General features: G+C 41.3%; 1 protein-coding gene across 1 annotated transcript in view; it reads right to left on the bottom strand.

Moving 5' to 3' along the window:
* Positions 1–16,926, bottom strand: part of LOC124593964 — a 341,740-nt gene that overhangs the window by 50,863 nt on the left and 273,951 nt on the right. Inside the window, exons 7-8 of the mRNA XM_047132311.1 lie at positions 15,398–15,548; positions 4,694–4,820 (exon numbers count right to left, since the gene is read on the bottom strand). Coding sequence (XP_046988267.1) covers positions 4,694–4,820; positions 15,398–15,548 — 278 coding nt within the window. The remainder of the gene's footprint in view (positions 1–4,693; positions 4,821–15,397; positions 15,549–16,926) is intronic.

Raw genomic sequence — 16,926 nt, 5'->3', positions numbered from 1 at the left:
GAATTGCTGGGCAGTATGTGTCTTCAGGAGGAGAAATGTTTAGAACTGCTGATCCAAACACACACACACACACACACACACACACACACACACACCCACACACACCCCACACACACACACACACACACACACACACACACACACACACACACACACAGACCTCAGGGTTTCACTGACCTGACCATCTCGTTTAACCTTCCCCAATATCTCTTTCACTTCTCCTCAAGGAAAGTAGGTGGAACCAAAGAGCGTCTGCTGTTTTATGTCTCTTTAACTTATGAGTGTGAACTGTGCTCATATACACAATGACAATTTTTCACCAGGAGATGATTAATGAGTGGCCCATTTTACCTTCATAGTTTAAGTATCATACTATTTCTAGCACGCTCTCTTTCTCCCCCATCCTTCCAGTCACATGTGCATCGACTCTTAAACATATGTATTCCATGGTGACACTCACTGTTCATGAGCAGGTCATCTGCCATAGGGGTAGGGTGTAGGTGGAGGATGAGAAATGATTGGGGTAGCTGGGAATGCAGGGGGAATTTTAAGGTAGGGATACCACACACAAATAATCTGAGGCAAAAATGGCAACATGTAGAAGAATTCTCGTAACAGACCTAAAATACATTGAATTGTGTGTGTGTGTGTGTGTGTGTGTGTGTGTGTGTGTGTGTGTAGTGTGAAGATAGAAAAAAAGTGTGGGAAATGACAAGGGAACAGGTTTTACCTGATTCAATTAATTATACTTTCAGCTCAACAGAGCCATAGTCAAGAGTTCCTCAAGGAAATAGCATGTGTCATAAAATAAGAATACATATTTTTTAAAAAAAATATTAGTCCCTTCCACAGACTAAGTGAAATGGACCACGTAGACAGGAATATAAGTAAAAAAAATCTTAAACATACACACAAAACATACAAATGTATGATACTATCATGTCATAACCACAATCAAGTCCAAATCTGAAAGCAGGGTCATCAATGAAGTACAAGGCTTAGCACTGCAAGCACGTTTATTATGTACAGCCAGAAAAGAATTGAACTCATGGATGGAGAGTGCAGCTATTTACACAAAAGAGAATATTCCATGATACACAAACATTAAAAACATAAGAAATTTTGAGGACCTTCTAGAACTGATAAGTACTAAATAACAAATAACTGTGAAGGGTCAACCTTGAACTGGCAACCTACAACACACCAACCAGCGATGCTAACTGCTACATCACACTGCATGTAGCAAAGTTTGCAGCACTGGTCCCTCTCCTGGAGAAACAGAGGCCTGGTGTTTGGGTGTTTCGTAAGGTCTCACTCCAGCTGGCTACACCACACTGGATTTAGATCTTGTCATTGGTCCTCTGTATGGCAGCATTGATGGAACCTCGGATTCCAGTTGTATTGTCACATCCTATTCACTATGAGGCCTTTGGAGGTAGCCCCTCTCACTGAAGCTTTGTGATCATTGAGCAGGTCTTCAGTTTCCTTGAACAAGGAGACCCCATTGTCAATCTGCACTTCAGGATGGTAGTACGGCTTCATATGGTGCACATGGGTGACACCTCTGCCCTTCTATGTTGTTTATGAAGGGTCATAATCTTCCACTTTGTATGTGATGTCTGACAATCCAGGAAGGACACGAAATGGCCCAAAGTAGTACGTTAGTAGCTTTTTCGATAGTCCCCCTTTCAGTGCAGGTGTAAATTCCATACGCAGTCTCCCAGGCTGTGTCTCACCTGCCAGTGTTTGGCGTTATAGCGTTCTCAGCATTTCTCCTGGATGTCCAGCATTCTTATGTGAGCCAGCTGCCTTGCTTCTTTGGTCCTGGTGATGAGGTGTTTCACATAGTCATCTTGAGTATCATCCAACTGAATGGCAACAGTGCATCCATTGTCATTCAACCTTACAACTGTGGAGCAGAAAGAATGGTGTGAAACCTGTAATGTCATTTGCTTCACGGTGTTGTATACAAAATATCACATGTGGCTGTATTATATGTAAATCTCCCTATTTGATGGCAACACACATTGAAAGCACATCCATTGACACCTCATTAAAGCATACTGTGAGGCCATTCGTCTTAGAATGGTATGCAGTTAACCTGTGGGTGATATCACTACATGAAATTACTTCTGACAGTCTTAAATGGAAAACTTTTCCACAATCGAAAGATCATCACAATGGGTGGTCAATGTTTCAAAATTATATTGTTTACAAGAAACTTTGTAATTTTCAGAGCTTTGACAGTCAGCACAACTTTGGTGACTGTGTAACGGGTGATGATGCTTCCAGTTCAGTGGAAGGGCTCTGGTACCAGATGCCCCAGAGGTAAAAGCACCATATGCTTCCATCACTGGCATTTCTTACAGTGGCTCACTTGGTGTCTAATGAATCAGTAGAGGCCTGGCCAGTGATAATTACACCTGATTCTGTCTGGAGTATTCACAAATCCTGGGTGACCAAATGTGGAAGCATTGTAGAAAAACTTCAGTTCAGCAGGTCGTAGATGGGCTGGGATGATGAGCTACCATTTCTGCCCCACTGGATACTACACACACCAGAAAAAGTTTTTCATCAGCCCAGTTCCTAGAACTCCTGAAGATAGTCATTGACTGTGGATATTGTATCCCTTTGACTGTTCAGAGACGTCACTAAACCTGCCCCAAGATGTAAACAACCATGCATGAGCAGCGCCTATTAGATGGACGGGGTCCAACAGCCGATCAGTTCCATTCATTCCACCAGGAATGAGGTACACAGCTCGTGTTGTCTGTAGTTCAGCCATGCCTAGATGGTCAATACTGCAGTTCAATTGCGTCCGCATTGTTACTTTGTGCCAGGAAGGGCACACCAAGTTGTCCATCATATATTCGAAGATGGTTGGAGCATTACGCAGCTCAGATGGCATAACTCTGAACACATAGGGGCTGACAAGAGCTATGAAGGCAGTTTTTCCTGGCCAGCCTCATTGACCTTTACCTTTCTCCTTCTCTCTTCTGTGCACATCACTCTTTTTCCCTGTCCTGATCATATACTGCCTTCTCCTATCACTCTTCCCCCAATCTCCATGCACCCATTCTCTCTCTCTCTCTCTCTCTCTCTCTCTCTCTCTCTCTCTCTCTGTCTTCCCCCTCTCTCTGTCTCTATCTTCTTCTACTTTTCCCCCCCTCCCTCCCTTTAACCCTCATTCTATAAATCTATATCTTTTACATGCTCTACCCTCTGAACTTCTTTTTTCTTGTTGTGCAGCCACAGAGTCATCTGTCAAAAGATCTGCCTCACTCTATCCTACTACTCCCTCCTATCTTCATGCATTCTCCCCTACCCCCTCCCCACCTCTGTCAACCCAGGAAGTGGCTAAAAATAATTGATAATCAATAATCAGTCTTGCTGTGGCCACAGGACTGTATGTTTGGGTGTCGACAAAAAGAGCAAGAGCTTGAAAGCGAATACTGTTTTCTTTTACATGTTTCTATGTTCCACACATCAGTCTACTACAGGTGTATGGTTGCATTGCCCTTATTTTATGCATGGTTACACAAATAACTTAATGTGATACTAAGCTTAAAAGAACATTCTTTAATTAACTTTGCTGATATTTTATTGCAATGACTAGAATATTTTTAATGAAAATATTTTATGGTGTATGTTATTTCCTATAGTGCCCTGAAGGTTGTGTTCATACCTCCACAAATACCTCTGTTCGTATATAACATGCAAGAAAACAGCACAACAGTACCTCCATTTTGACAGTTGACACTCGTTCTATGTAAAGAAGTCCCTACCCTACAGCTCTGGCACCCATGGGCACCAAAACTGCAGTTGGAAAGCAGGAGGTAGCCAAATATGCTCTGATATCCCAGACTGATGAGTCCAAAAGGCTGCCAGAATGCAGGGACCAAGACAACAGCTACCAGATGGTGCTCCTAATATCTGCGAGCACTGCTGTCACCCCCTCAGCACTAGGCATGGGCCATGCCACACGCATCACCCTATTGGCGTCCGTGGCCTTGCTGCTATAAAGCTAGCAGCAAAGGGGCCCTGACCTCAGTCATGTTCCGACTGCACTCTCGGGCTGTTCATTGTATTCAGTGTTGTTCAGTTCTTGATGTTGCTACATCTATGCTCTCAATTTGGTTCTGGACTTGTCATGTTGTCTTCATTGTTCGTCCATTACTGTTCTCGTCTTTCCGCAGTTTTCAGTGATTCACCACTGATGCCCTCAGACAACTGACCAGTGTCTTCTGGTCTTGCTTGATTCTGGTTACAATAACAGCATTAACAGAGCCTTCAGATCAGAGAGAATATCCTGCCCTGATGATCCAGAAACTGTTTTCCTGTGTCTACCTTCCTGTGACCTCAACAAACCAATCAACCACCATGAACCATCCTTTCACTGGTACTCTCCTTATTACTTGAGCCTTGAAAAACACTGCGATGTCCTTTGCCATGGCTTCGATTACCTTGCTCAGTGTCCAGAGATGAGGGATATTTTGCCCTCAAATCCTAGGGCAAAAATCATAGAGGAAACTCGAGCTGTTCACCTACAGAGTATTCACAAGGGAGTCCAAAGAAACACAGGAGTCAGTACTGACCTGTCTATCTGGCGTGTCAAACTCTAAAATTTTCCAATTGCCCTTTTGATTGCATATGAATTGATGCAGTGAGAAACAATTTAAAGTCATGACTTTACCTGGCACAGACAGTCTTCAAAGGGCAACGTTTCCATGCCCAGTGCTTCCATTCTTTGCAGCTGCTCCTCATAAAAATATTCAAGTTCATACATGGACAGGAAACCATCACCATCAAGATCCATACACCTGTGAAAGAAGTTTACCCACATAATTTCAATTCAATAAATATATATACCTTTTACACTTTAACATGTACTTACGAATTTTATCAATAATGGGAGCACTGAAAAATACAGACCAAACTAGTCAATATAATTATGGAATGAGATAGGTGTTTGTCAGTTACAAGAGCAGTCATGAAATAATGTAATAATTAGCAAGTGCTATAACTGACAAGTTCTCATTTACAAAATTGTGCTTCTAAATTTCAATATTCATTCCAGAAGTTCCGAGATGTGCTGGGTTAATTATGATTATTTCAATCCCAAGAAATATTCTCATTGTTCATAGGTTGTGGAAGTTTCAGTTTTCTTGGGTACACAGTGGGCTGATAGTCTCTCACTTCTTTTGCTATGTCCATCAGTTAGACTTATACAGGAATGAGTTGCAATGGTATTATTTCTGCTCTGTGATTTTAAGGTAGGACTGATCAAAAATTGTTGATGCGTCATGAAGTTTCATTGTTTAGAATGTTTGCAGGACACTACACAACACTTTTCCATCTTCCAAAGCAACCATATGCTGCTGTCTTTATGAGTTCAGACACCACCAGAAAAACAACTCAAAAAGGAAAATAAAAAAGATATGCAGTTACTGGATTCTGCAACTTATAAACTCTGAGTGAAAAGCTCTGTGCATTGCATTCTGCCAGTAAATATCAGAAACATTTGATTCTATATAGCCAAAAGCAGAACTTAATACCACACTGGCGATAAAAAATAGTTGCACTAATTCAATTTTAAAATGAAGTGGCAGTCATAAGTTTTGTATCACAGAAGGGGCCTGCATAGCAAAAGTGAAAAGAGCATGAAGGAAGAGGAAAAGAGTGGTGCACACATTCTTCATGACAAATGGCCACACTGCAACTACTGTTGTGGGTGAAGGCATGGCTGTAACTTTGGCTGGTACTCTGAAGTTTGCCAACTCTTCAAATGCACCACATAACTGTCTAAAATCATGTTTGCTTGGGACTCTGTTCCAGTATGACAATACACCAGCTCATCACACAACAAAAACGAGGTCTCTGCTTTGAAGGGACTTGGGTCCATGCAATTTCTTCTTGTTCTGAAGGTGATTCTTCCTGTTCCCCAAGGTGAAAGGAACCATCCACAGACAATTTTGAGTCTTCAGAAGCACCCACCTCTGTTTTGATGCATACCTAAAGGGTCTCCCAAAAGAAAACTATGTGAAACATACAACCTAGTGTTCTGAAACAGTGCAGTGGTGCCTAGAACATCAGGGAGAGTATTTTGAGTAAATGGTCTGAGTTCCAAAAGATAATAATTAAGATGACAGTTACAATAATTTCAGTGTCACTCATACCATTAAAAAAAGAAGAGAAAGAAAGAAAGATTAGTGTCTACCAACAAAATTTGTTCTAGTCTAAAATGAAATATATTAAAAGTGTTTGGAATTTGTGTAAAACTTGACTAACCACCAGGTATTAGCATGCATCCCACCATCAAACTGAACGCAGTTAACAATCCACCACACAACTCCATTTCCCCCATGCACACTAACTTGCTTAACTTTCTTCTAATTTTTAATGGTATTATTCATTCCATGTTTAATTTCTCTTCCTCTTTCATTTACTCACTCTGGCCCTTCAGTCATCCATGAACTGAGGCTGGCACAGTGCTTACCAGTGTACTATTTTTGACCTTCTTCCTGTGACATCTGTCCCTGCAGCATTCATCTTTCTCTCTCCTCATTCTCACAATAGGTGAGTCCTTGTCTGCCTGGGGCCAAAAGACTTACCCCTATTTCCAACCTTCCTCAAAAAAATCACTCTAATCTACATCCACATACCAACTCCATAAGCCACCATATAGCGTGTGGCAGAAGGTGCCCTGTACCACTACTAATCATTTTCTTTCCTGATCCACTTGCAAATAGAGAGGGGGGAAACTGACTATCTATATGCTTCCATATAAGCCCTAATTTCTTGTACCTTATCTTCATGGGCCTTTCGTGAAGTGTATGTTGGCAGTAGTAGGACCATTCTGCAGTCAGCTTCAAGTTGCTGTTCTCTAAATTTTCTCAATGGCGTTCCTCAAAAAGAACGTCGTGATCCCTCCAACAATTCCCATTTGGGTTCCTAAAACATCTCCGTACCACCTGCATGTTGTTTGAACCAACTGGTAACAAACCCAGCTGCCCACCTCTGAATTGCTTCAATGTCTTCCTTTAATTTTGCCTGGTGCAGATCCCAAACACTCAAGCAGTACTCAAGAATAGGTCACACTAACGTCCTATATGCTGTCTCCTTTACAGATGAACCACAGTTTCCTAAAATTCTCTCAATAAACCAAAGTAAACCATTCACCCTCCCTACCTCCTCACTTGCTTGTTTCATTTCACATCACTTTGCAACATTATCCCCAGATGTTTAAACAATGTGACTGTGTGTGAAGCAGAACATTACTAAGGCTGTATCCGAACATTATGGGTTTGTTTTTCCTACTCAGCCACATTAAATTACATTTTTCTATGTTTAGAGCTACCTGCCATTCATCGTACAAATAGAAATTTTGTCTAAGTCATCTTGTATCATCCTACAGTCAAGCACCTTTGACACCTTCCTGTACATCACAGCATCATCAGCAAACAATCACAGATTTGCTCCTCACCCTGTCCACCAGATCATTTATGTATACAGAAAATAACAGCAGTCCTGTCACACTTTCCTGGGGCAATCCTTATGATTCTCTGTCTCTGATCAACATTCGTTGTCAAGGACAACGTACTGCATTATATTACTTTACAAGTCTTTGAACCACTCACATCTTTCAGAACCTGTTCTGTATACTCCCACCTACGAAATTTTGCTTAAGTATGATGATGGTAATAGTTGTATGCCTCATGCGTAGATCTTTTCACAGATGCACAAATCTCTACTAACCTTTGCCTGTCATCATTTGCATGTTCTCTTTTGAACCAAGAGTGCAACAGCCTTTTCTAAATTTCGTTGCAAAACCACAGTTGGTCTTTCCATCCTTAATCCACTTACTAGGCTCATACCTGAGCAGAGCATGATTTACAATCTGCTTAAGCTTTGCCCATAATTCCTCCATTGTACTGGACCTAATGACTGCAGTTCATTGTCTAAGTGAGATGCTAACAACTGCTTATCTGCTCTTTCTATCAGAATCACTCTCCTAGCCTTCTTGATTGATTTACTAATTTTTGTAACTACAGTCACTATGATGACATCATAATCACTAACCCCCATGTCTATACTGACGCTGTTGATAAGGTCCAGCCCAATTGTAGCTACACGGTCTAAGACGTTAACATTATGTGTGGGCTGCTGAACTGGCTGCTCAAGACAGTTTTTGGAAAACATGTTCGAAAGAACTTCACTAGACTGACTGCCTGCATCCACTGCAACTAATCCATAGATGTCCCAATCTATATTTCACAGGTTAAAGCCGCCTCCAACTAGTACTGCATGATCTGCATATCTACGCACTACTGGGTGTAGACTTCCTTTGAATGACTCTAGAAGTGTCACAGTAGAATTGGGTGGCCAGTCGAAAAAAAATGCCAATTAATTTGGTTTCACCTAGACCTGTTATAAGTGACCAGATAACTTCACTGTCACACTCGATTTCAACCTCAATAGAGGACAATGTTTCTGTCAACTACAATCGACACTCCCCTCCTATTGCATCTAATCTGTCCTTTTAGTAAACATTCTATGACTTGCTAAGAATCTCAGAGATTTCTACTTTGGGTTTTAGCCAGCTCTTATTACCAAGAATAACCTAAGAATGAGAGTTTTCCTGGAGGGCAGTAAATTCAGGAAATCTGTTCTGAATTCTTTGACAGTTAACTGATAAAATTTTGGAAGTCAAGGTGCCTTTACTATGAATGAAATCTGATGTCCCTATCTGCAAATTACCTAATGAGTGTTCATCAGAGTACACAGCCTAAAAAAATCCCTATGCGCACTCCACAAGTACTCTGCAACCCGAATAACTGCTTCCTCTGTTTAGTGCACCCCTAATCTACCAACGGGAGACCTACAATTCCCCAGCCGGTAATGCAGGTCTATAAATCTGCAGCAAAAACTGTCACAGAGTCAATAAAGTCTTTGGTTGAGACTCTTCACTTGGCTCCAAACCGATGGACCCCAACCACCTCTGTGAATAATGCTGCAAATTGCAAAGCTCTGCTTGCATCTCATGTGCAAGGCCAACAGCCTTCACCATCTCAGTCAGCCACCTGTACAAACTAAAGATAGCCTCAGAACCCATGTGACAGGTGTTGTAAGTGCCAGTGTGAGCCACAATTTGTGGATAACTGCATTCCGCATGCTCAGTAGCCACAGCAAGTCCACCTCCACATCTTGGATGAGGCCTCTCGGCAGACATACCAAGTGCAAAATGCCACTCTTTCCAGCTCCGAACGCTATCTGCCTAAGGGGCTCCATAACACACCCAATTCTAAAGCTAAAAATAACTAGCAAGTCCATGCCCACATGTGCTTCCTTGGACCATGCTGAAGGAACGGCCACCTGTTTACTCACAGGACAAATGGGCAAGGCCAGACACTCAGCCTCCACATTGGCCTTGAGTGATGCAAATGTGCTACATCCCACCACTCACCCTGCTGGGGATCCACTGCATTGGGTACACTAGGAGGTGCCTTGGCAGCAGAGCCCGTGGGCAAAACAAGCAACCCCTGAGGCATGTCATGTGACACTGCAAGTGACATGTCAGTTTCTCTGAAACTGCTTCATCCCAAAGCAGCAACCTGAAGGTGCCTGACTGTAGCCAAAACCACATTCAACTGTTTGCAAACTGCGGCCAGCTCTTTCTGCAACTGCATATAGCATGCACACGTCCCACCCATCCTAGCAAGAAGTAAACTGTAAAAGCTGACAGAGACCTAGATATGCAACTTGTTACCATCCTGACATGTCAGCAGTGGACACTGATGCTGTAATGAACTGTGAAGTTAGCTGTTCAGAAGAAATGACAACTCAGCTACAGAATGGCTGAATTTACAGTTATGAAATGTAAGATTAAACCTCTTAAATACAAAAACACGCACAAAATTTAAGCAATATATACTACGATGGAAACACAGGAAAAACTATATACATAATGTGCTGCCCTGGAGATATGTCACAGGCAACAGCTGGTGATGAACAGACTCTTTACTCCCTTAAGATGAAACATACAAGCTCCAAAAGATTGGAATGCTTTCTTTTCTATTTTAAAGTATTTCTATGTGCATTACTTGAAATTTTACCTCTTGAAGGTGAGTCATTCTGTCTTCTTCTAACTGAAAATTTTTTATGGAACACTAACAATTACTTTTTTCAGAAAGCTTAATTTGTTCAACTATGTTGTAGATAGAGATAATGAACCTGTTTTACTTACAATGAAGTGGAATGATTGGAAAGTGTTACTATTGATGAGATCACCCCATTGTAAAAATTTCAAACGTATTTTACATTCATACAGAACAACCTTTCTGGAGAGAGATTCCACATTCAATGATCTTATGAGACTCAGCTCACTATGTTCACGAGGCCCAGAAGGCAGTAGATACTGGTGCCAAGGTTGATACCACATTCCTTGACTTCTAACACACTTTCGCACTGTCACCTAATGAACAAAATAAAAGTGTACCAAATAAGAGACCAGTTTTGGGATTAGATTAAAGAATTCCTATTAATTGGTACACAGCATGTTATTCTTAACAGTGACAAATCCTCAGATGCAAAAGTAGCTTTAGGCGTGCTCCAGGGGAGTGTTAGGTAAGCTCATAATGTACATAACTGACCTATAGTCAAATTGCTGAAAGAAAGTCCCTGACAGCCAGTGACTTTGTTGCCATTGCTACTACTTGGCTGTTTGATGTGATGCTATGATGGTCACCTGTCTGCAAATATCCCATCCAAAAATTTTAGAGCTGTGGCAATGCCATACTGAAGCATGAAAAAAGGCTAATAATCCAATATGTACCACTTGTGTTTGACAGTACCGTTCCATTTTGTGAGAGTAATACTGCCCAGGGCCTCATGTACTAAAACTTCAGTGCCTTTTAATTTAAGACTTATTTCTATCTGCAATGTATAATTTCACACAAGGCCAGACAATCTCTATTGCATTAAAATAGCAATGATATGGTGGAAGGTACAGCACTCTGTGAGCATTTTCTTCTGTAATTTTGTCAATGTCACAAATGATATTAAGCAATATATGCTTTTTCAAGTATTCCAGCACTCCTGCCTTTTTCATTATTATATCAGATGAATCTATGATGTACTTCTCTAGCCAGTCCAATATGTCACTCATCCTGCTGCTGCATGTAGGGGCCTTGTTTAACTGAGCAGAGTGATATGGTGTGTTATCCAGTATTACAGCGGAGTTCCCTTCTATGTTCAGAAGTAAAGAGTATACAAACAACTCTTCAAATTTTGCTGCATTCATTTCCTCATGGTAGTCCCCAAATTTCTTTTATGCAAACTACAACAAAGTATTTGGTACAAACCAACTGATTGTTCCAGCATGTAAAAGAGTGAACTGAGTGCCTTTTCCAACTGGAGCTTTCATTGCTCCTCATGCTGTGTCATCAGTCTATGCAGTCAGTCTGGAATGACCAGCTTTTACTCACATTTTGTCCAACCAAATAATTTCATAAGGTTTACATTTAGATACTTCCCTCAAAAAGCAGTGTCTTCAGGCAATGATATCCTCACATTCAACCAGAACTCTTCTTCCAGAAAAAAAGTTCTTCATCAAAATCCTATCTTCATTAAACTGAAAGACTGGTTGTTCCTCCAAAAAACAACTCACAATTGCACAGTGAGAGAAGCAGATTCTTCCAGGTTGGATATTCTTCCCACCTGCAATAGTCATATACTGTGTCACCAAATTGCATCCTCTTGAAAATTATTCAGTTCTGTCATTTTAGCAATACACACTCTGGTTTTCTCTGGAGTCAAAAGAACAGCACAGTTCTCCTTCCTCCTTGCTATTCTTTTCACAGAACTTGCTCTGATTTTCAGAGCAGTAATTACTCATTCAATGATTTCTGACAATGGTGTGAGAGGCCAGCCACTACATCTTTCTTTCTCAAAATAGAGTCATATGTTATACACTCCTGGAAATTGAAATAAGAACACCGTGAATTCATTGTCCCAGGAAGGGGAAACTTTATTGACACATTCCTGGGGTCAGATACATCACATGATCACACTGACAGAACCACAGGCACATAGACACAGGCAACAGAGCATGCACAATGTCGGCACTAGTACAGTGTATATCCACCTTTCGCAGCAATGCAGGCTGCTATTCTCCCATGGAGACGATCGTAGAGATGCTGGATGTAGTCCTGTGGAACGGCTTGCCATGCCATTTCCACCTGGCGCCTCAGTTGGACCAGCGTTCGTGCTGGACGTGCAGACCGCGTGAGACGACGCTTCATCCAGTCCCAAACATGCTCAATGGGGGACAGATCCGGAGATCTTGCTGGCCAGGATAGTTGACTTACACCTTCTAGAGCACGTTGGGTGGCACGGGATACATGCGGACGTGCATTGTCCTGTTGGAACAGCAAGTTCCCTTGCCGGTCTAGGAATGGTAGAACGATGGGTTCGATGACGGTTTGGATGTACCGTGCACTATTCAGTGTCCCCTCGACGATCACCAGTGGTGTACGGCCAGTGTAGGAGATCGCTCCCCACACCATGATGCCGGGTGTTGGCACTGTGTGCCTCGGTCGTATGCAGTCCTGATTGTGGCGCTCACCTGCACGGCGCCAAACACGCATACGACCATCATTGGCACCAAGGCAGAAGCGACTCTCATCGCTGAAGACGACACGTCTCCATTCGTCCCTCCATTCACGCCTGTCGCGACACCACTGGAGGCGGGCTGCACGATGTTGGGGCGTGAGCGGAAGACGGCCTAACGGTGTGCGGGACCGTAGCCCAGCTTCATGGAGACGGTTGCGAATGGTCCTCGCCGATACCCCAGGAGCAACAGTGTCCCTAATTTGCTGGGAAGTGGTGGTGCGGTCCCCTACGGCACTGCGTAGGATCCTACGGTCTTGGCGTGCATCCGTGCGTCGCTGCGGTCCGGTCCCAGGTCGACGGGCACGTGCACCTTCCGCCGACCACTGGCGACAACATCGATGTACTGTGGAGACCTCACGCCCCACGTGTTGAGCAATTTGGCGGTACGTCCACCCGGCCTCCCGCATGCCCACTATACGCCCTCGCTCAAAGTCCGTCAACTGCACATACGGTTCACGTCCACGCTGTCGCGACATGCTACCAGTGTTAAAGACTGCGATGGAGCTCCGTATGCCACGGCAAACTGGCTGACACTGACGGCAGCGGTGCACAAATGCTGCGCAGCTAGCGCCATTCGACGGCCAACACCGCGGTTCCTGGTGTGTCCGCTGTGCCGTGCGTGTGATCATTGCTTGTACAGCCCTCTCGCAGTGTCCGGAGCAAGTATGGTGGGTCTGACACACCGGTGTCAATGTGTTCTTTTTTCCATTTCCAGGAGTGTATATTAATTCAAGAGGTTCTTTAAAGTTGCACCCTTTCCTAATTTACTACAGCTTGAGGAAGAGGTTATATCACATATTATTCACATAAACTAAGTTGACACTCACAAAGATGGCTGATGGGAGCAACTGTAAATGAGAAATGTCCTTATGGTTGCTCCCATCAGCCACCACACCAAGTGTCAACTTAGTTTGTGCAGACAACTTAGTTTGTGCAGACATTACATCTGAAGTTAATGATATTTTACATTGCACCTTTAACACTAATTGAATTGATAACTCACAAACCGTGACAAATAATAAACACATGACAAATCCTTTGCAGTCACTAAGGAAGCATGGCAGCACACATGACCTTGAGTAGTGGCAGTAGCAACCCGGAACCATCACCATGGCGAGGTTTAAGAATTCCAGAGCTCAGATTGGCACTTATGTGTATCTTCCACACAATGTGGTCCATGTGAATGAAGTGTCAGGGGCATTCTTTTGGTGACCTGGCTACAGTGGATAACATGACAAGTGATTCCATTGTATGCAGAAAAGTTGAACACTATAAACTTGTAGCAAAATGCCAGAAGAACTGTAAAGAAGCAATGCTTGAAGCAGTGACTGGTAACTGACCCAGTATGTAAACACAGTGTCTTGTGCATAAACAAGCAGAAAGACCTGTTACTGTTTGATTAAACAATTGCCAAACAATCACCGGCAACAGTCATGTCCATTTAATGTCTGGGAGTTTATGATGGAGCAATTTAAAGAGGAGTGACCATATAAAACCAATCATAGCACTGGAAAATGGTAGACAGATTCATGGAAGAACCCTCTGGAAGTGCAGTCCACCAACTTACAAAATCCTTGAATATTTCTCCTCAGTCTGGGGTCCTTACCACTTAGAACTGAAACAGGAAATAGAGAAAATCTGAAGACAGGCAGCATGTGTCATCACATGTTTGTTCAAAGTGCCATTGCATCACAAAAATGCTCAGCCAACAGTGATAGATGCTACAAGAGGAATGTTGTGCATCACAACACAGTTTACTGTTAAAATATGAAGAATGTAAATTCTTAGAAGAGTGAACCAAAATATTGCTTGCTGCTACATATATCCTGCAGAAAGAATGTAAAGGTAAAAGTAGAGAGATCTGAGTTCACTGAAAGGCTTGCTAACCATCATTCATCCTACGCACCATTTACAACCGAGACAGGAATTGAGAGAAGTGACAGCACTCTCCATCACACACCATATGGTTGTTTGCAGTGAATATATGTAGAACGTGACTTCAACAGTGAAGATTAGGCTTTCAATCAAACGTTCTTCCTCCATGTTCACTTAATATCCTCACATTTTCATGTCATCTGGCATAAGCACACATTATCACTAGAAGCGTGCACAAGGTAACGTACAATCCCCTTAGTCACCACAATGTCATTTTTGACAAGTCTAATCCTGGGCACTATGTGACTTGTCATCATTTCACTGAAACTTTTTTTCCACATTCTGAACAAATGCACAATATTTTTCGTAACACTCACAATGCTCCGTACTCACAGACTTGATACAATAAAACAACTCTCTTTCAGCAACATCACTCATAAAATTGATCCCACCACCCTTCAGCAAGTGTGAGAAGCAAAGTACTGTTGGTGCATTAGCAGCTTGGATAGTTGCTGCTACTAATGATGTGTGCAACATCTGTTTAAGGTGAGAAACAACTTTTCTGTTAACTTCTAAGACAATCCATTATGTTGTATGAGCTAAAAATCTTAGTTGATTAAATAAATGATTTCATTGTGTCCTAAGAAAACTGTCCTGCATGATATTTAATATTCTTTGATGAATGAAGAACTGTGGAAGTGGGTATCTTATATAACTATTCACACATATAATTAAACTCAATAAAACAGCTCAGAAAGTATAAAGAGACACTCCAGGGGGGAAAATGCGGCAATTGCACTCAACAGTTGTACATGGTGTGTAGAATTGTGATTTTCCATATTTCATTACATACCTGAACCAATATTCAATTGCAGTTGGGTGTGTTTTATCTTCCTCAGACAATAAAAACCAAACAAAATCTGTGTAGCTCATCTTGTCTTCATGCCTTGGTCCACGAGTGACGGCTCCCGAGAATATTCGGTCAATCATACGTGACGATAATGCTGTTGAATATGAATGCTCTATGTAATGTAATTTTACTGCTCGAAATAATAAAACAGTTACAAAAATAAAGCAAAAAAGTAGACTAATGACTTAATTTTTTTTTTAAATCTATTGACTTCTGAATACCTACGCTATACTGTGAAGAAGTTTGGTTGTTTAGCGTTTGTATTAACAAGAAATTTTGTCTATGTCCAAAACCAGACATTTTGTGTTTGAGAAGTGTACAGGATCAAGCTACTTGGTACATTGATTAAAGCATTGAATTTGTATTCAAAACAAGTGAAGTTCAAATTGTTGTGACTGGTCATTCTGATTTAGTTTTCTGTGGTCTTTTTTTTTTTTTTTTTTTTTTTTTTTTTTTTTTTTTTTTTTTTTTTTTTTTAAAAAAATCACTTATGACAAATACTGAAATGTATTCTTCAGTAAGGACACTGCCATCTCATACCCTTGTTTTTCACCAATTAAGGACCAACAACTTTGGTATCTACTTGATATCAATCTCTAACGTTCCATCTAGTATTACAAATAGACAAGATATATCTTTCCCAAGTAGGTAAACAGTTTTCCTTTCACCTGCAAAGGTCTTTTCCATGTACCTAAATTGTATTGTTAAAGCACTGTTCTTCAAAATCTTAACACCTGCAGAGAGACACACCATCAAACACAGTAAAACAGCACCAAATAAATCTGAATCAAATATCTCAAATCATGAGCATGGTTCATTATGAGAGACAGAAATGGGGAGTAAGTGATCACTTGCTGAAGGTGACTAACCAGAGCAGAAGCAACAGATAAGTAAATCAATAAGTTTCTTGAGCATTTAAAAATAATTTTTCCATAAAAAACAAAAATAAAGACAAGATACCACAGAAAGTGAAAGTATGAAGTAAATATGTTGGAGAACACTTTTAATAGCAATCTATAGCATTTTAAAAAATTATAGACAGCAATTTTTTTAAGCTAGGGGACTTTGTAAAGGCTACTTCTCATGTCCAATATATTCCTCGATTTTAGATTATGCAAATCTGTAACTATAGGTATAAGTGACTGACACTACAAATAAGAAGTCAGGATTCTAGAGAGGGTGCTAATGTAATACTTTTTTTCAAAGCAGGTAGTCACAAATGAAGATTGCAAAGTAAAAATAGCTTCTATAATAGATGTTGAAACTGACCAAATGGCAGAGCAGAATGAAGGGTAAAATGAACGACGAATGACGGGCTTCAGTATTTTACACATGTTCTGTTAATTTGTGCCTAAGCCTATTATCACTTAGCCAGAAAAAGTTTTTTACCTTTATTTAACTACAGTTTCATATCCATTTTTTTTTCTTTTCTACATGTTTGTAGAGGAAAAGACAAAATATTTTAGTAGTGA

This window comes from Schistocerca americana, chromosome 2, assembly GCF_021461395.2.
Source record: "Schistocerca americana isolate TAMUIC-IGC-003095 chromosome 2, iqSchAmer2.1, whole genome shotgun sequence".
In the NCBI taxonomy this organism is placed as follows: Eukaryota; Metazoa; Arthropoda; class Insecta; order Orthoptera; family Acrididae; genus Schistocerca; species Schistocerca americana.
The sequence above is the reverse complement of the archived record's forward strand: the minus strand, read 5'-3'. Positions and strand labels throughout refer to the sequence as shown.